This window comes from Glandiceps talaboti, chromosome 8 (genome assembly GCF_964340395.1).
Source record: "Glandiceps talaboti chromosome 8, keGlaTala1.1, whole genome shotgun sequence".
NCBI lineage: Eukaryota > Metazoa > Hemichordata > Enteropneusta > Spengelidae > Glandiceps > Glandiceps talaboti.
In genome coordinates this window covers 11,270,271-11,291,607 of record NC_135556.1, presented here as the reverse complement: position 1 = coordinate 11,291,607, position 21,337 = coordinate 11,270,271, and the positions used below count along the sequence as shown (strand labels likewise).

The 21,337-nt window shown below is 35.6% G+C and overlaps 1 protein-coding gene across 1 annotated transcript; it reads left to right on the top strand.

Moving 5' to 3' along the window:
- The first annotated feature begins 5,416 nt into the window (after positions 1-5,416).
- On the top strand, positions 5,417-20,074 carry LOC144439185 (acid-sensing ion channel 2-like). Its single transcript, XM_078128456.1, has 8 exons — positions 5,417-5,685; positions 12,762-13,302; positions 14,288-14,386; positions 14,933-15,080; positions 15,379-15,435; positions 15,907-16,063; positions 16,740-16,831; positions 18,364-20,074. Exons 1-8 carry the CDS (start codon positions 5,417-5,419, stop codon positions 18,480-18,482), a joined length of 1,482 nt encoding a protein of 493 aa, XP_077984582.1. The 3' UTR covers positions 18,483-20,074.
- The last annotated feature ends 1,263 nt before the right edge of the window (positions 20,075-21,337 follow it).

Genomic DNA, 21,337 nt, shown 5'->3' with positions numbered 1-21,337 from the left:
CGGGCGCCAATGTCTTTCATAGTATCATACACCTGATGAAGGGTGCGTAAAATGTCCTTTGTGGTGTTCATTTGATGTCTGTATGTGGGCATGTGTAGTTCATTTCACATAGACAAAATGTAGCAAGAAACTCTACTCATTGGTATATATTTTAGATTTTTATTTGATAAAACAGCTTCACTGTGTTTTTCTACTTGACAAAAATAATGTGAAATAACATATACCAAGTCAATACATTGCATGCAAAAAGTGTAACATGTTTGTTATTGTACATACAATAACAAACATTTCACACATTGTTTCATGTTTTGCAGTTTATTGACTTGGTATATGTTATTTCACATTATTTTTTCAAGTAGGTAAACACAGTGAAGCAGTTTTATCAAATAAAAATCTAAAATAAATACCAAATTCTCATCCATATGGCCACATTAATTATTGGTTTCTGTGTGGTTGTATCAAACAGAAAAACTGCACGATATTTTGAAATTGACTGTATTACTAACCTGTGTGCGAAATTGAGGTCGATCCGAGGCAGACACTATAATGTAAAATTTTACCAACACCCACTTGCCATTTAATAAAGCCAATCCTTCCAAAAGAGAAAAGGGAAATCTTTCATTGGTCAATGTACCTAGATATCAACTTGATTCCGTAGTTGTGTAGAAAGGTGTACAGATAACAGAAGCTATGTTTTAGTCGCGTGGCCAATATAATATAGCATACTCTCATCACAAGTGAATTTACTCCGACAACACCATTTCTACCACGGCTTAACTTTGTACCAAAGCATTACATGCACAAAATGTGCTATCAAATGTATCTTTAATAGTACAGAGTAGATAACGAAGCTATCAAAATATTTCGATATGAAAATCAATGTCGTTGATTCGCCCGCAATTTGAAAGGATTTTAGACAAAGAAAATACCTTTATCAACAACTGACTGATACAGAATGTCATACCCTAGAGACTATTATGAATTATGTATGTTGTCACACAATATCGGTAGGTTTTGGTATATATTTTTGAACCTGAAAACACCTTTATCAAAAACTGACTCATACATAAGGTGAAACCCTCGAGAATATATATTGTGAATTATGAGTACCCCTTCACACAACTGATTAATCCAATATCTCCCAAAAGGGTGTTATTTGTAACCAAAATGTAATTGTTAGTTGGGAGAAAGATGAAACCGGTTTGGTAAAAATTGTGCTTGATATGCAACTTTCCAGAATTAAATAGAGGACTTTCATTATGAGGTGTAATTTATTAATATACCCAAAATGCATTTTAATTCACATCTATATTATATGATATTGGCTATTGATATTTGGCACTTCGATAACCTAACCTGTAAGCTTATTTTTTCAATTATCTTTACTGTCACTGTGAAAAAACGAGGAATACAAAGTTAGAAAAAAAAAGGTCAAACAACTCTCCTCAAAAAGATATCAAAAAGTGATTAATTGTCGTGTGTACACATGAGTAATTTCCATTTAGGAAATGTCGGCCAGTCATCAGATAAAGTGCTATCAGACGTGATACAATCTTATGATAAACTCAATGCCTGTGCATGGCTGAACCTCTTTCAAAGCCAAACACGCCAAGTAGAATTCGGTTCAATGCCAATGTTTCTGAGTTCTTTCAGCCTCAATTGATGCCATGAGACCACCTCATTCTTAGTGATTCTTGAACATCCTCACTACTAGACTCCTTCGTTTTCCTTAAAACACTCCTTCCATGACTGTCTATACCAAACTGTTTACCACTCTGGTCACATGTCCAAAGTAGGATATGTCTTTATATCTATACATCCTGTAAACTTCAGCCTGTTTACGGCACTGTTGTATTACATCGGTAGTTGTAAGTTGTCGTCGTACGTACCTCCTATAGCCCTCGAAACCAAAGAGAGCTAAGAGGCACGACAGCTTACTGATATAACACAACAACGCAGTACATCGGATATGTAAGCTTATAATAAGAAAACAAATGTTTTGAACGGTATGGTTGAGTGATATATCAATAAATAATTCATTCATAAATATTTTACCTTTGACGTGACTTTTTAATAATTAAGACATTATTCAATATATAGATCATAATATCGTTTGTCACAAATAAAAGCATTACAACAATGCCTGCAAATATCGTTATTGCAGAATAAAGTAAATACACATACGTGTATTTTTTCGACGCTATCAATAATTAACAGACTGAGCAGACCGATTTTAGATTGTTTCGCGATGCCCTAGGCTGTGTGTGAAGTCAGTATGAAAAGCGAATGACGCACATACTGCTAGATAGGGTATTGACGTAACTATACATGCACGTCAATAGAAACAATAATGTTTCCTTTTTTAGAAGATCAATTATGTGATCATGATATGAATTAAAATATCGATATCCAAACTATAACATGTAGCAAATTGAATGTTCGTAAGATTTTTGTCGAGCCAAACGATAAGTAGTCCTGCTTACAGACGGTGCACGAGTCTATATTACTGACTTGGCTCTAAGGGACCGGACAGAATTTACGGCAGGGGGGGGGGGCCTGGGGAGAAATTGGGGGGGCCATGAAAAAAATGGGAGGCTTGAAGGGGGGGCCATGAAAATTCCCATGGTTTGAAAGGGGGGGCCACGAAATATTTTGTCATTGAAAAAAATTAATATGTTAGAAAATTTAGTATTGCATGAGATAGCACTTGATATCGCCTTTAATATTGAATGTCTACACTTTCATTTATGTATTAAAGTGTGTACGTTTGTATGTACCTATTTAGTGAAGCATAAAAACACTACTCAAGATTAATTTGATACACCCTGAATTACACTTATATACTCTAAGTTGTTCTCACACACACACACACACACACACACACACACACACACTTACACACACACACATATGTATACATACATACATACATACATACATACATACATTTTAGCACTGTGGAAACAGGTTCAGTGTGTAATTACCATCAAGGATACATATATATATATATATATATATATATATATATATATATATATATATATATATATATATATATATATATATATATATATATATATATATATATATATATATATATATATATATATATGGTAATATACTAGCATAGGACCTGTAATTTATGTGTTTAAAAGGTGACCTTTTGGTGAAAAATGTAAATACAAAAACGTCTGGCCAGATTAATTTAGATAGGTGTTTTATTTCTTTCCTTGACACTATTCTTGAGTTTCACTCTCAGACTCACTAAAGTCTGAAGATGTGAGGCAAGACTTGTCTTTCTTTCTATCTAAAACCAGTGAAATTAAACTATTTCCCTCCTCAGCATCATCAAATGCATCTATCTGTACTAAATATTGTAAAGCATTTAGATGTCTGCGTGGTGTTAAGTGTTTTTTCATCAGTGACTTTGCACTAACTTTGGTAGTTGCCTTCTGGCCGTATTTTCCTACAACTTTATCCACAAGTTGCTCACTAAAAACAGTTAACAACAGTCTTTTTGCTTGACTAATTGTTCTTTTCTCTTTCCTTCTTCTTACTTTTCTTTTATTTTCCTTCTTTCTCCTTGTCTTCCTGTGTCGTTCGCTAACAACAACTTCATTCTGTGGGAATCTTCTTGCAATGATGTCACTTGTATGAGAAACATAATTTCTTTGCACTTTCATGAAGTCACAAATGTCTTACATTTACATGTGTATTGGTAATGCATTTGGTGTAGGAAAGTGAAAGCTATATTTGTCAGACCTCAGTGTGCATAAAATCCTTAGTTTGCTAGCACTTCATGACATCACAAATGTCTGACATTCGATAGTTATTGTGTTATGAGTATAAATAGATATTTGAATACACTATGTAGGTGATGTGATGTCCTTAGATACTCCCCACAAATGTCCCCACTACAGTTTTTCACAAATCACGCATGTGAATGTGTGTTTACTCTGTGTCTGTGTTTCTGTGTATGTATCAGTGAATGACAGTTAAAACCACCACATCAAATGCCTTGGTATTAAGTGATGACTACTTATGGTGTCTAGTTGGGAAATAAACAAGATTATATCACATGTGTATGATTACATGTATGGTCAAAATGTTTTATTTTGTTTTGTTTTCTAAAAAACTTCCTCTACAACTACTAAGTTGTTTGGGCTGAAATAGTAACATAATAGTAGTACCAAAAGAAATATTACAGTTGTGCTACAGTAACAAAAAAAATTGTACTCTTTTTAGTTATTGTAGGGGCAGGATATTGTGCACTTTTTTCTTTTTTTCTTTTTTTTTTTTGGGGGGGGGGCATGAAATTTTTATACTTTTGAAAGGGGGGGCTGTGAAATTTTGGTCACAGTGGATGGGGGGGCCAGGAAAAAAACCAAGTCAAAGATAATTTCTCCCCAGGCCCCCCCCCCCTGCCGTAAATTCTGTCCGGTCCCTAAACACACAGAAATAGGAGGGACAATTGTCAGAATCGAGTCCCGGATTACTCCGTATGCAAGCAGGACTAAACAATAAGTTGCAGCTCCATGGGTAACATTACGGGGAGGCCCTCATTAACATTGTAACCCATTGTGTTGTGATACCGATTTTATGCAAAAGGTATACCCTTTCTGATACCAAGCTGCATTTTAATTAGTAAAAGCCCGGGCGGTTTGAAGGAGTACGGAAGGTTTGAAGGTAGATACACTAGGTTGAAACGCTTCCAGTGTTGACTGCATAGTCTCTGTTAATTAACGCCAGTTTTGATTCACCCGACCCTTTCTCATACCACCACCTCATGAAAAGTATACCCTTTCTGATACAAACCAGCATAAAAAAACCGACCCTTTTCGCGCGGACCCTCCCCGTATTGCAGCCTATGGGAGTTGCCCCCGGGTTGTAGCAATATTAGTAAGGTTTGTGTCGAACCAGACGATAAATTGTAGCACTTTTAGTAAAGATTTTTGTTAAGTCAGATGATGGTTTGTTTCAAGTCGGCTGAATCCCATTTATATATTAATTCCTTGTTCCCCATTTATTGGCACCTCTACCCCCCCCCCTCATTTTGTTCCCATCACTGTTATCTTTCCATGGTCTGTGTGTATTTCTGTATGGGTAAATAAACCAATTATTATTATCATAATGCATTTTCAAATTACTATTCACGCATGCGTTTATAAAACTAGCACGTTTGGGGATTAATGCTAATCAATTTGACGACGGCTGACTGCATAAAAATCCAAACTCGGGGTTGTTATACTTTGGACCATAGCGCCAGACCTGTATAATGTTCTTAAATGTTTCCTGAACAGTTACCTCGGATTGTTTTAAGTGATGAAACGTGAAGGAAATTGGTAACAAATAACTTCGTTTTCTCCTTAGTTTTACAAAATTGTGATACTAGTAGTTTGTGTAACCAAGGGACGATATGGATACATGGGCCAACGCACCTGGTGTTGTGAACGACAGGGAAAATGTAAAGGACACGCCGATGTGGACGGTGTCTGGAACTAAAAGTAACGATAGAATTGTCGACATGAGCACAGGTGATGTCAAAGAAAACAGGTTTAGTCGCTTCAAAAGACATCACAAAGAAGCTTCGTTTATGATGCGAGAACGATTTGATGAATTTGCCAACGACACAACTTTACATGGAATGAAATACGCCGTCAATTCTAAATATGGGTGTTTTCGTAGGTAAGTGAAAAAAAATGTACTTCCTCTAAACATTTCAACATGTTCGTTTAATATAATTACTTAATATAAAGTGATACGATTCATATCAAAATATGAATACTTTGATGTCTTATTAAAATGATAAACTGACTACGAAATGTAAGCAATTATGTTTTTCGCAACCAAGTTGGCTTGAGCTTCAGTATACAAGGTAAGTTATTTAGTAAACGTCTTACAGATATTGTACTACAAATGATGATAATATTTATCACAATTTTAAACTCACTGACATGATTTTTGTTCAATCCTGTATTTGGTAATGTATTATTCTACGCACCCAATAACGAATAACTGCAAATACCATTTACGTTACATTATTGAGATAATTTGACATGTAGATGTTGTGATTACCATCTCTCTCTCTCTCTCTCTCTCTCTCTCTCTCTCTCTCTCTCTCTCTCTCTCTCTCTCTCTCTCTCTCTCTCTCTCTCTCTCTCTCTCTCTCTCTCTCTCTCTCTCTCTCTCTCTCTCTCTCTCTCAATCTTCCATTCCCCTCTCGCTGCAATATACGTCAGAAAATATCAATTTTCGTGGTACATCCTGGGGACATACACATCGATGCAAACTTAGGGAGCCTTCAGTATTTACAAGGGGGAGGGCCGTAGGAAATCACACATGGTCTGTTAAGTACAACATGACCCCTCGATCCCCAATTCTCCATTTGTAAAAAGTGACCCTCCCCTTTGTCCCATTTTGTAAAACATCACCCTCCCCATGACAATTGCATATACTGAACGTTAATCAATATTCCCATTATATGTATACATACAAATTAAATTATTTTGACTCTGTATTAGAAAGCAATATTTCTACCTATAAAGTGACAAACAGTAAAAGACTGGCTACTTACCTTGCTCTTATAATCATACACTGTCTAGTTAGTATCTAAAACGTGCTTTCCATGTTGTGCATACTCTGCCTGGTCTGGGCACGTGTAAAAGTTCCCTGATATCATTGTCATCATCATCACGTTCACCTTCAGTATTGCCATTATCAGTGTCACTCTAATCTGACTCACTGGTACTACTTGAGTCAGTACATGTATCACTCTCCGTGTTCTCTATGACATTCAAAACTAAATAATCATCATCATCATCATCATCATCATCATCATCATCACCACCACCACCATCACCACCATCACCACCACCACCACCATCATCATCATCATCATCATCATCATCATCACCATCATCATCATCATCACTGCTACCATCACAATCATATTTTAACAACAACATTCACGTACAGTGTGAGTGATGGGTACACTCAACAAAATGCATCGTTTTATTAAACAATTATCTTACAATATATGTATTTCAATTTTTGTATTTTTGCATATAAAGTACTCGTAAAAATAAATGTTGAGTGCTCATCTCACTTTTACATCTCAAAACATACAAAACAAATTGACAATAACTGAATATTCAATTTGGTCACAAAACTACGGATTGTAAAATGTGACCCTCCCCCAAACATTGTAATGCAAAATATGACCCTCCCCAAGAACAGGTTTTTAAAATGTAACCCACCCCCCACCCCGATTCCTCCGGCCCTCCCCCTTGTAAATACTGAAGGCTCCCTTATTTCAGTATTTATACATGCTATCCTGTTTTACTTTTCGTTTAATTTCACGGCTTTCGTAGTATGAGCTTATCTGATGTTTTTAATTTGTTAAACCCATTAATTTACTCCAGAATAAAAAAAACAGTCTTTATTGGAAACGACGTACGATAATGGACTCATATCCAAGGCTACTCCTATCTTAAAAGCTTATTCACCCGTAGACAGACAGAGTTCATACTAATAGACTTGCGATTTCCTATCAATTTATAGGCTTCTTTCACCAAATGCTTTTGAATAATATTATGTTTTAAAACACCTCATTAGTTGATTACATACACTGACAATCTTGTGTCTAGCTAGGTTAGAGGAGCGCCCTTCCATTCTTTGTATTTTATATACAGAAACATCGGGTGCTTTCTCTTATATTATATTCTCTTGTATTATGTGGTTGATGATGAGAGCGATAGACATCGCCTTATCGCTGACATCATCAAACACATACTACAAGACTTGACAGATTAATGACTGTCATTTCGTTATTAAACTCACTCCCATCCTTTACAGAAACATTGGCATGGCCGGATGTTTTTATCTTGTATTATATGGCTGGTGAAGAGAGTGATAGACACCGGTTTATCGCTGTCATCATCAAACACGTACTACAAGGCGTTATAGATTGATGACTGTCGGTCATTATTTTGTGTATTACTATCATTAAACTTTTAACTGTCGTTTCAACATTGCGCAGTTAAATCAAAATTAAAATTCAACCATAGCATTTTATAATTTGTAATACTAGTACACAGATGTCAGTTAGAGACATTCTGTATGTTGTCGCATTTTTTACTGGCGTGCGTCGCAGTTTGTTATGTAATCTGTGTCTGGTCACAGACAGTATGTTTCTCTAGGGAGACCATCTGGACAGCATCTATATGATAATTTTATTGGGTAAAATTTGATCATTAAACAGGTGTTAACTATAGAAATATTTTAATCGCAATGTTTGAAAGTATGTATGAATTCTGTATGGCTGAAACCAAGCCCACTATATTTGTACCTCGTAGGGGTTCCACAAATTAGAATTTACATGTTACATCTATAGATGCTTGCTGATGTAATCATAAAATATACGCAACGGATGTAATTTTCCCTGTTATGTCCCAACCAATTATAATGAACATTTCGAAATATAAAAGGCTGCACGTTACACTTCTATTTTATGCTAATTCAGTGTTCAGAATTTATGGGGGGGGGGGGGGTTGTGAAAATAAATTGGGTGTTGAACGGGGACAAAAACATTTGAAGCTCAAAGGGAGCTGTGCTGTGAGATTGTTCGTATGCAGGTCTTTACCGTTTACATTATACGTTTGCAACACTATAGTTTACTTACCTATATTTAATCATATTTGATCATGAGACACTCTATAGCCAAGAGAATGATGACTGTGTGTTTCTCTCTCTCTCCCTCCCTCCCTCCCTCCCTCCCTCCCTCCCTCTCTCTCTCTCTCTCTCTCTCTCTCTCTCGCTCTCTCTCTCTCTCGCTCTCTCTCTCTCTCTCTATGTGTGTATGTATGTATGTATGTATGTATGTATGTATGTATGTATGTATGTATGTATGCATGCACATATATCATATATTACGTATGTAATAACTTGATTTTGAAGGACTGAAATAATATATTACTTCACGTTCTTGTTAGAGGGTTGAAATGTGGACAAGTGGCATATAATATGAACTGAGAGTAAAATTTAGGTATTGAAGACCATATCCAAGTATTCCATGACTTTAATTTTTGAGTCAAATAGCCTCCTTCATGTCCTTATTTTCAATATTTCCTCCTCAGCCTTAACCTCGTAAATTCTTATCGCAGCCTAACACTTTATGTTATTCTAAAGAGATATGTATATACACTTATTACTCATTTTTATTTACCGTAGATGGTTATCCTGATGTATAGTTTGTTCGTTTGTCGGTAAATACACATAACACTTTATGAAAAGACCATTTGTGATTGATTCTAATCCGTTATCAAGGATAATATCGGTTCACCCCATTGTACAGTGAAACATTTATAATGTGCAAGATGTCGCCGTGTACATACATAAAGCTTTTCCATCATAAATACTGTAAAAATTAATTTTCACTAATCCGATGTTTTATCGCTGACATCATCAAACGTATAGGTGCAAGTGAAAGCACCAGACCATGCAAATGTTTAATTAGTATATTTCGGGTTTGTTTGTTTGTTTGTTGGTTGGTTCACTCAATTTGTCATCTGTTCGCTAACGTGCACATCTGTGGCATTCAGAAATAAGAAACCATTTGAATTGAATGAACTATTATGTTACATACAATCCTAAAGGGTTTTATCTTCCCCAGCTGTGTTTTATTCATTAAAAGTTTTTACTTTACAATGACTTGAAATAAACCTTCACCTAGCTCCAAAAAACTCTTACTAATATTGCTACATTTTATCATCTGGCAAGACAAAAATCTTACTAACAGTGCTACATTTTATCATCTGGCTAGACACAAATTTTACAACAGTGCTACATTTTATCATCTGGCTCGAAAATTTAAAAATCTTACTAATAGTGCTACATTTTATCATCGGGCTTAACAAAAATTTCAATAACTCTGGCTTGACAAAAAGTTTACCTACATTACTACATTGATAATTATTTGCATGAGCTACAATCATCTTAGCATATCGTCGCCAAATTGTATATATTGTAACAATGTATACTTTCTTAAAACATAGAAATGGATTAAAATGTAACAATTATGCTTTCATTTTTGTTGTGTTTGACGATAAACTTTAGTAAAGTTAATAAGATATTTATCAGATAAACGATAAGCAGACGATAAAATGTAGCAGTGTTGGTAAATTTTGTTGTCGAGTCAAAGGACAATTTGATTGAGCGTTCCTTTGTACTGTGTCTTTGTGCTTCGTGAAACAAATTTTCCTGTGTTTGTCGAAACGAGGCTAGGTCACAGGCACAACGTCATTCATTCAAATAACAATGTGATCGTCATACCCGAGTTATTAATTTAATATTACTGGATTATTATAGTCGCGTTTGATGATTAAAGAATGTCAATCTCAATCAATGGGCACAAAATATCTTTTGACAGGCGCCTAAGTGTGTTAAGATAGTTGATAATAGACGTGCCATCAGCCATTGGGAGACTCAATCTCTGAAGTAAACCTAGCGTTTGTCGTTTTCAGTTTGTATGTGTAAGGTAATTATTATGATTGTAATTAATTATCAAATGAAACATTACAATGAACAGTTACATCAACACACATTTTAGAACATGTGTGCATTGTTAATATGTTATAGTTGATGTATACGTACCAAATTATATTGAATTTGAAGAGTGCATTCTTAAAATAAAGCCTAATTACTGAAAATCATGAATTATGCAAATGACTCATTAAAACTAAAAGCTACATCAACAAGCTTTTCAGAACCCATGTGCTTTGTTATATTTGATGTATACAGCAAATTATATTGAATTTGAAGTGTGCATTATTAAGATGTAACCTAATAACTGAAATTAATTAATTATGCAAATGACTCATTGAAACGTACAGTTACATCAGTAAGCTTCATGTGCGTCCTGAAATCATGAATGTATGTACCAAATTATATAGGACCTGAAGCTTGCACTCTTCAGATATAGCCTGATTACTGAATCATTAATTATACAATTGACTCAGTAAGAGTTACATCAACATGTGCACTGCTATGTTTTGAGTATGTACCAAATTATATTGAATTTTTATGAATGCATTTTTAAGATATATCCTAATTACTTAAAATCATTAATTATGCAAATGACTCAATAGAACTAACATTTACATCAATCATAGACCCTACATGTGTAGGGTCTATGCATCAATAAGCTTTATGAGACACGTTTGTCTTGGTATCGTAAATGCATGTATCAAATTATGTAGAACTTGAAGCTTACACTCTTCAGATATAGCCTAATTACTGAAAATAGATAATTATGCAAATAACTCAATACAACTAAAAACTGCACTATCAAACTTTATAGGACACATGCAATTTGTTATCATCAATATATGTACTAAATTATATTGAATTTGAAGAGTGCACACCTTATTTATGTCGGCACCTCCAAAGTCAGTTTTAATTAATCCACCCCTGATAAAGCGAGGTGATTCTGATCAGAAGCATCTCTGGACAACTGCTGTAATGGTTGTATATATCGATAACTTGGAAAGAAACATTAATCCATCACACAATTCGTAATTGTAAATTGTCTTTTTTCAGACCGTTTGCGCCGAGAAATTAATGAACATCATCATTTATATGGCATCCTCTCATCTCCTTTGGGAAATACGAAAAATACACACACAGAAATAACCCTATCAGAACAATATCAATTCATCTGTCCGTTCGGGTCTTTTTGTTTCTAATTACAAAGTGTACATGATGCGTATCTACGTATGTATAAGCGCAAAAAAACAGTATTTTTGTATAGATATTATATATACATAATACCGGAAATTAGGAGCTTTTAAGCCATAACTCAGAGTTTTACGCAGCTGCAATCATCAGATGACTGTTATCTGAAGATCGCAGAAGAGACAAATTCTGAGTTACGGCTTAAGACCTACTAATTCGTGTATTAAGTGTATTATACTCTACTACTAATATTGCATTGAGGATTGTTCTCTCAAGATAGACACCTTATATATATATATATATATATATATATATATATATATATATATATATATATATATATATATATATATATATATATATGTATATATATAACTCGGTGAGTATCAATCTGCTAAGACAGTGCTCTATACCGCAGTGGCAGAGCGTAATAGTTAATATATATATATATATATATATATATATATATATATATATATATATATATATATATATATATATATATATATATATATATACATACATACATACATACATACATACATACATACATATATATATATATATATATATATATATATATATATATATATATATATATATATATATATATATATTATTCTTACCACTCTACATACATCTGTATGAGCACTGTTTACTCCAGCAAAGACATTTTACATTTACTGAGTTTAACTATTTACATATATATCATATCATATCATATCATATATCATATTATAGTATAGTATAGCATATTATATCATATCATATATTATGTTATGTTATATTCATTTTGTTATTGAATATTACATATTCACGTTACGTCACTTATATAGACATGTAGGGACAGACAGACAGACAGACAGACAGACAGACAGACAGACAGACAGACAGACAGACAGACAGAGAATCGACGTGGATCAATAACCATGTGTTTTGAGATATTACCTAAAAGTACTTGGTCTTCATTGATCTATAATAATCGCATCAAAACATATACGTTCAAACAGTTTATTGAACTTTTCTTTCAGGGTAATTTGGTCGATGATTGTATTAGGAATGATCTCCGTGTTTAGTGTTCAAACTGTTCGTGCTTTCTTACGATACACCAGTTATGAGATATCAACGGTTATCAACATGAATTACGTCACTGATATGGACTTTCCAGCCATTACGATATGCAACTACAACCAATATAGAAAGTCAGCTGTTAACACTACAGGAGAAAAGTTCTTGAAGCTACTTTATCCAACCTCGGGAAATGAATCGATCACCAAATCGATAGACTGGGATCTCTACAACGTTAGCGGTATTAACATGACGGCGATTGCCTTAGATTCAGCTCACCGAAAGGAGCAGATGGTGGAATGGTGTCAATGGAAATTATCAGAAGAATGTGGTCCCATGAACTTTACTCAGGTCATTACTGATTTCGGTGTGTGCTATACTTTCAATGACCAAACACCACCTCTCAAAGTGTGGCAGTCTGGGACTTCAAGTGGTCTGTTTCTCAGACTCAATGTGGAACAGTATGAATATACCAATAATGAAAACACTGGAGCCGGATTTCGGGTAAGGGTTTGTCCACAAAAAATGATCCATTGTGAAGTTCAGTTAGGGGAGAACCATTTGATTTGGAAGGAGGGGGATGTGGAGAATTTTGGGGAAAATTATTTGTCGGCAGGTGAAGGAGAAAAAAAAATAATTTGATCCCGTAATGGCGTGAGAAAAAAATTGTTCCAACAGACAGAAGTAAAGAAATTTGTTGCGATGTGTTACAAAACACAAAACTGGTAACCGCGAAAAAAAAAATTGCATTGCTTCTGCCACAGACAAATACTTGTCAGTGCTTCTGCATATAGAAAAAATAATTTGATACAGGACTGACAATAGAAAAAAGAAATTGCTGTCACAGTGATGGGGAAAAAAATTTGCTGCCATATCCTCTTCCTCCACCCCCACCCCCCGAAATCAAATGGTTCTCCCCTTAGGGATTCTTCTTATAAACCCGAATTGATTTCTAAATCAACAACATTTGATCAGTATATTCGATATCCATATATTTTGTGTCTGAAGAATTGCGACGAACATGTTAAAAACTCATGAATTATAGGCCAGCCTATTGTTACAGACATTAAAGCTGCACTTGCTGTAACAGGAGTATATTTTTTCGACAAATAGTATATAGATGAAATTTGTTAAAATATCAATAATTAGATATTGCACATGTTAAATAGAGGTGGATTTTATCAATATGTAATACAGTAAGAGGTTGAAAGCGTGATTTCGTTGGGGAGATGATTTTGGGGTACGGACCCAAAAATCTATTGATGGGATTTATTGTTCCATATTGTGTGTACAGTTACACATAAACGTTTACCACAGGAGATTTAATACATCTCATGGTGTACAATATTATAATTAAGAAACAAAAAACAGGTTTAAAAATCGTCCAGTTGCAGATAGTGTGGCTTTAAAGTGTTCTCTTTCCCACAACCACACATGTCTGTTTTATCATGTTCTTTTGACTCTTTACATTTATTCTTTGTCACTCTAGATCCTTGTTCATCCACAAGGTCAAAGTCCTATGGTGAGACAGCTGGGATTTGCAGCATCGCCGGGTTATGAGACGTTAGTTAGCATGCGTTACACCAAAGTATGTCTGCAGGCAAACCTGCTGTACTGTGCTGTGCTGTGTTGTGTTGAGTTGTGTTGCGTTGCGTTGCGTTGTGTGTGTATGTATGTATGTATGTATGTATGTATGTATGTATGTATGTATGTATGTATGTATGTACATATGGGCATGATGAGTATGCATATGAATGAATGAATGAATGAATGAATGAATGAATGAATGAATGAATGAATGAATGAATGAATGAATGAATGAATGTTAAAGGCATTGGTTTTCTTTCTAAAGTTACATAATACATTGACTCAAAGCAAAATGTGACTCTCTCCTTATTCTATTTTCTAAAATAAGACTCTCTCGAGAACCGATTTGTAAAAATTACCCCCCCCCCAGTCCTCATATCCCATGTGAGGCTACTAAAAGCTCACTTTTAATTTTTAAGCAAATTTTGTTTAGTATTTCTATTTTCTTTGTAGTAAGAGGGCATTATTGCAAGAGTATACTAGAATGTTTAGAAGCTATTGTCGAAAACACCTTAGTAAAACTGAGTTATCGCTTCTTTCCTTACAGTTATCTAGTTTACCAGCTCCATTTCCATCAAAGTGTTCATCACAGAAATTGAAATATTACGACACCTACAGTCGTACAGCATGTATTGCAGAGTGTCTAAGTGATGAGGTCGTGAAAGAATGTGGATGCAGGAAGGTGACACAACCAGGTAAGGTAATTAGTTACAACATAGCTACAAGGGACCCTATCAGACAAGCTATACGTGGCAGTAATATCAATCTTCTTGTCTCATTTGAATCAATTCCAATCCTTGTCTAAAGACATATTGCTTGATCACGTCTTCCTATTTTAGCATACTTGAACCACGATCGCTACTATGCTATTCCACTATCATATATAGCTAACTGATGATTTTTTTTTTAATTTTCGCTATCGTTCCCAAATTGTAATTGATGCTACAAACGATGCAATTACATGTAATATGTTAAATAAACTTATCTCATCAGGTATTGTTGAAACGTGTGACCCCCGGGGACAAGTGGAGTGTGTAGAGCCAATGTTGAGTAAGTGAAACGATTTGTTTATTCTTTTTTTCTGTATTTGCACTTATACAAATCATGCATATAGTGTCCTTTCATTATCTCCCCTTTTCTAACTTCTTCTGCTTGTTGACTTGCACTTCTATGGCAGTGTTTCATCATTGATCAATCTATCAACTATAGTGACTGTCTTAAATCGAAGTATATGTCGGTATATCGATCAATGACGCACTTCTTCATTCTGTAGCTTTTGCATTGTACTTGATATTTTTTTGCAGGGAATATTTCTCTGGAAGACACCCCCTGTCACTTAAGCTGCCCCATTGCGTGTCTCACCCACCTCTACCAGTATCGTTTATCCGTTACCTATTGGCCTTCTGAAAATGTCATAAAAAATCTACAAGAAGAGTATAAATTTACAGAGAGCTTCTTCAGGTAGGCATTAACGTTAGTTTGTTGGTCGGACATTTCAACACTTTCGGGTGTCTTTTTCAGAAAATTTGTCAAGGCTCGGAAAATTCTGTGACTGTCCAACACCCTGTGACCAGTCTGTGTTCGAGACTAAAGTGTCCTCTACATACTGGCCTTCAGATTACATTCTACAGCAACTTGAGGAGGAATTCAATCTCACAAATGCTGAATCGTTTGTAAGGTAATAGAAAAATCCAGGCATTTTTTCAAAACTTCGTTAATATCTCGACATTTCTTCAATCTGATGTAGGTATACGAAGGAATGGATTTCTTTATTTACCTTATTAGGTTTATTTCCTTCGCATATTGTTGTTTGTCTTTGATTTTGTTGTTCTGAGGCCTGAGTGATCGCCTCTTACACATGTGGGTGATAGCTGTGACTTGGTTATATGGATGTAATCACCCTGTAATCAAGATAGTGTAAACTTTTCTCAAATGAGGTTGAATGTGTGACCACTTCTATGAGGAAAACTACCGTCAGTGTGTCAACGTCTGTTGGATGCGTGTATCAACATGTTGCAGCGACTTTTTTCAGGTCTTGTCTGTGTTAGTTCTCCGATAGCTAGTCTCGCTTGCCAGACTAGTAATACGTCTTCTTGATTATTGGGCACAAGGAGTGTGCCGAGTGGTGAAGTCGCGAGGGGGTGACGTACGGTAAGTGGGAGACTTTCGCAAGGGGGTGACGAAACGGCTTTACCACTCCAGGCGTTACATGCGCCTAATAATTAGGAAGACGTATTGTCATCGAACCGGGCGAGAGAAAATACCTAATATCTGACTTTCCGTCGTCGGAAATTTAACAGTTTTTGTCATCAACAACCTGTGATTGAAGTAAATAATGTTGTTTTTTAATGCAGGAAGAATTTCCTCGATCTGTGGTTTTATTTTGAGGAGCTTAGTTTTGAGGAAGTTGATCAAGTGGAGAGTTATTCCTCGTCATCTTTACAGAGTAAGTACATGTCATTGACGACATTTTTACCATGTCCGATGCATTCACTTTGTAGATTTACTTTAGTGAGTTAGGAGCTTCTATCTATTAGGTCGCTGCTGTGTTGTAGACTGAATTTTCTTCGAATTAAATGCGATTTTTCACCAATTATACCAAATATGTCAATCTCAGGCAATTTGACGTAGATTAAAGTTTAGGGATTCGAAATAGACGTTGCATAACTTTCAATTACTTTGAGGTGCCGACTTGAGTGAGATTTAACCTTAATGGATAAAGTTGTGTACATAAAGACCTATCAGGATCATCTCTAAGGGTTGAAGACAACGGTACGTGTCAACACAGTAACTAGAAAGTCGAAAATCGTGACAGAAACCACTCTAAACACAGCAAGTGGTAGTTGATGGAAAATCATGTTGACTCAGGAGTGCCTCAAGGCACTGTATGTGGACCTAATTAATGATCCTAGTTTACATCAGTGGCATCTCGTTAGGAAGTAAATCAATCAATCAAACTGCCTGCTAATGATTGTTCACAATTCCGAGTAATAATGAATGTATTAATGATACAAAAATCCTGCAAGATGACCCAAATAAGCTCGAGTAACTGGGTAGAGCAATGGCAAATGCGAGTCAATGCCAAAACAATGTTATATATTCATCGCAAAAAAAACAACAGTCCATGATCTACAACTGCATCATTGAAGGGGAAACACTTTCAAAAGTCTCTAGTTATAGGCATATCGTGGTGTTGAGATTCGTGAGAAAAATGAGTTGGAAACCACATATTGCAGCAGTAACATCAAAAGCCAAGAGAACACTAGGATTCATACGGTGTAACCTTGGCCAGTGTTCACCCACAGTCAAACAACAAGCCGCATACAAGTACAACACGAGTCAGATCAGATCACAATTAGAATATATGAAGCAGTAATCAGGGACCCTCACCCTCTCAAAAAGAAATCAAGTTGACAGCCTAGAGTCTACATAAGGGCAATTCCTTTCATTTGTGGAAACTATAACAGAGAGGACAGTGTGACATCCATGAAAGCAGACATTGACCTACCAACATTAATAGAGAGAAGGAAAGAATTTCGCTTCGCCATCATGTATAAATATCGGAATTGCTATACCACTACCAGTAGTACAGAAGTAGACAAACTAGAACCTAACATTGTCAATGTTATACAGACTAAGCACCAGCAGTGACTCATATAGATTCATTTATTTTTCAAGGACACTATTGGAGTAGGATGAACTATCTGATTTCATCTCGGTTATCCAGATTCTTCTCGTTGGCGGCTACACCAGCTGGGTGTTAGTAGAGAGTCGGTAACCGAGACTATCCAATGAGTCTTCTTGTTGACTAGTCTCTCAGGTACACCGCGTTGGGGCGCCCTCACGCATCGGCCAGCACCTTACTATAAGAGTAAGGCCATTGAAGGTTGAGCTACACAACGTATCTGTGCAGTCTACATGTTGGCCACATTGTATAAATAATATGTCATCGAATGACTTCTACTTGCTATCTTACAGGTGACATCGGAGGCTTTCTTGGACTGTTTCTCGGAGCGAGTCTTATCACTGTCAGCGAGTTTCTCGATTTCATTCTTGTTAGTTTCATAAAGAAGTACAAGATCTACCATGGTAGATAACTTTACGACATATTTTTCCAATATATATTGAAATATATAATGCTAGTGATTGGGTGTCAAACTGACCTTATTGTTAACAGCTTTGTAAATACAGGAAAGGGAACAGACAGAACGAAGAATACAGTTGAGGTTGAAATCTGTGCCTTTTTTTTCTCTCCAGTCCGTCGTAGGGTCTGGGAGGTAAAGTAGTGTATGTAGTATATACATAGCGCCATCACTGGCGAAATATATCACATAAATATATACTAGTATGCGCGTCATTCTTGACTTTGTAATTCAGTGTGCCATATGATCGTAATGCAAGTGGTTGAAGATGTCGATGATAATGACACAGTAAAATAATATTCTTCTATAAATTATTGACTGACATGTACTTAGTATGGACATCAGTTACTTAACTATTTCTAAATGAAAATGACTTTCAAGACATTACATATAAAATGAATGATCTCATTACGGGGTGTAGTTAGAAGGCAAATAGTTCAGTGGTATGGTGGCCTACAAGTGACGAACATTAAAGTCAGTCTGTTAAAATTTTGTTTTGTCTTGTCAGCTGTAGGCCACCATACAGTGGAACTTGGACGTACAAGTATTACATTAATACTATTGAAAACGCGAGTCTGTTATTGGTTAATGACAAATTTGTATTATAGGGTTGATATTTATCATTCTGCAGAAAACGTCTACTATTATTGTACTTAGCGAAAAATGGCATGCAACAGTTATCTGAGCGATTCGACACTTTCTCAAAGAATTCATAGTTCCATCGGAAACGATGTATGAAGCACGTAGACCTCTATTCAAATAGGAATCTATTTCACCCTGTTTTTACATCATATCATTTCTATCTGTGGAGAAGTCTTGTAAGAAACAACCATACATATAAAGAGTAGAGTCCGCTATTCGATCTTTGTTCGTACATCTGATCATGGCATTTTCTCTGTGAGAACAGTTGTACCGCGATTATAAATAACCATAGGGAGTCACTTTTCTTTATATCATGACATTTCTCTGTGTGGAGAAGCCTAAACAACCATTCAAATAGGGAACCTGCTTCATTTAGTTTTACATAATGGCATTCATCTCTGTGAGATCCGTTCAGTATCCTGATCACAAACAGCCATTCAAATAGGGAAAATGCTTCACTAAATACACCATGGCATTCATCTCTGCCATTCAAATAGGAACCCTGCTTCACTTAGTTTTAAATCATGGCATTCATCTCTGCGAGATCCGTTCAGTATCCTGATCACAAATAGCCATTCAAATAGGAAACCTGCTTCATTTAGTTTTACATCATGGCATTCATCTCTGTGAGATCCGTTCAGTATCCTGATCACAAACAGCCATTCAAATAGGCAACCTGCTTCATTTAGTTTTACATCATGGCATTCATCTCTGTGAGATCCGTTCAGTATCCTGATCACAAACAGCCATTCAAATAGGTAATTCGACTTACTTCGCCTTGTTTTATATCAACTTGGAGGCATTCTCTCCATTTCATTGTAATCTTCCTTACTTTTCTTTACTGTATTGACTAAAGCCGTGTACATTTTCAATCCATTATGATCAAAGACTAATAAAATCAAAAATTGCCATTAAAATATTATGTTTTCTGGTTTTTAAATAACTTCTGGTGTTCAATCTGAACTATGTACGAGAGAATGTGTTTTCTGCAGCTATCTCACAGTTTCAACGATGTGTATCGGTCTTTGCCAACTTGTGACTGATTTACATTGGAGGAGACTCGTACTTATATTGTGCGCACAATGTCATGATAATGTGCATGAGTCGTCAAAATAGCAGAAATTTTGATGTAAATGGTTGAACATAATGCTATTGCACTGGAAGCCAATAGGCCTTTCCAAAATTTGCCATGGTGGCGCTCTACTTCCTGTTTGTGTGTACCTTCGGGGTATACTAATACATGGCATAGGTTACTTGGTTAATCATAGAGCGCTTCTGCTTTCCTCGATGTCTGAACAATACGAAAACATCTCTGATTATATTTACACTTCACCAAGGGACAAAGCTCTTCACAAACGGTACTATGAGGTGGTGATACCCCAATGTGAATGAGGGCGCTGTATTCTCAATTTCCTGTTTGCAGTCTGGAATGGCCTATTCATTAAATCGTCATCTACCTCGACAAAAATCTTACCTTTTATTGTCTGGCAAGACAAACATTAATTGAAGTACAATTTTTATATTTTTAATCCATGTATACGCCTGAAAAAGTATCCATGTAACTATGCTGTTTCAGTTTATATGATAAATTTGGCGGCGATCTGTTAAAATAATGATAGCTCACACAAAGAAAATGTAGAAATTTAGTGAGATTTTTGTCGGGCCAGAAAATAGAGACATGTTATTAGTAAGATTTTATGTCGAATCAAATGGCAATTTGTTTCTACTCAGCTGGCTTCCAATGTATTACAACTTTTCAACAGAGCCAATAGTAATCGTTAATGGCAGTTAGCTTCTCAAATAAATATTCCCTGCCATGGCATTCGAACTTTTTTCCAAACAATTTAAGTCATACCGTAGAACGACTATAACAGTGCCTTCATCAATCCACTTGAGTAAATATTCGGTTCATTTCTCCATGTAATATCTACAGTACAGGTAGGAGATCATGAAGATAAGCCTATAGTATCTGTACACGCGAGTCAAACGTTACTGGAGTCCTCCATCCTGGTAAGTGACTGGACACAAATTGCAAGGGGTGTCACCAATTTTTTTCATGCGTGAAATACAGGCCCATAAATAATTTTGAAATAAACCGCACACCGTAGTGGGTTTGTTTGTTTGTTTGTTTGTTTGTTTGTGTGTTTGTTTGTTTGTTTGTTTGTTTG

Coding starts and splice junctions, on each gene's coding strand:
- LOC144439185 (XM_078128456.1), top strand. CDS start 5,417: ATGGATACATGGGCCAACGCACCTGGTGTTGTGAACGACAGGGAAAAT. Junction 5,686..12,761: donor AAATATGGGTGTTTTCGTAG/GTAAGTGAAAAA, acceptor CTTTTCTTTCAG/GGTAATTTGGTCGATGATTG. Junction 15,081..15,378: donor CAGGAAGGTGACACAACCAG/GTAAGGTAATTA, acceptor TTATCTCATCAG/GTATTGTTGAAACGTGTGAC.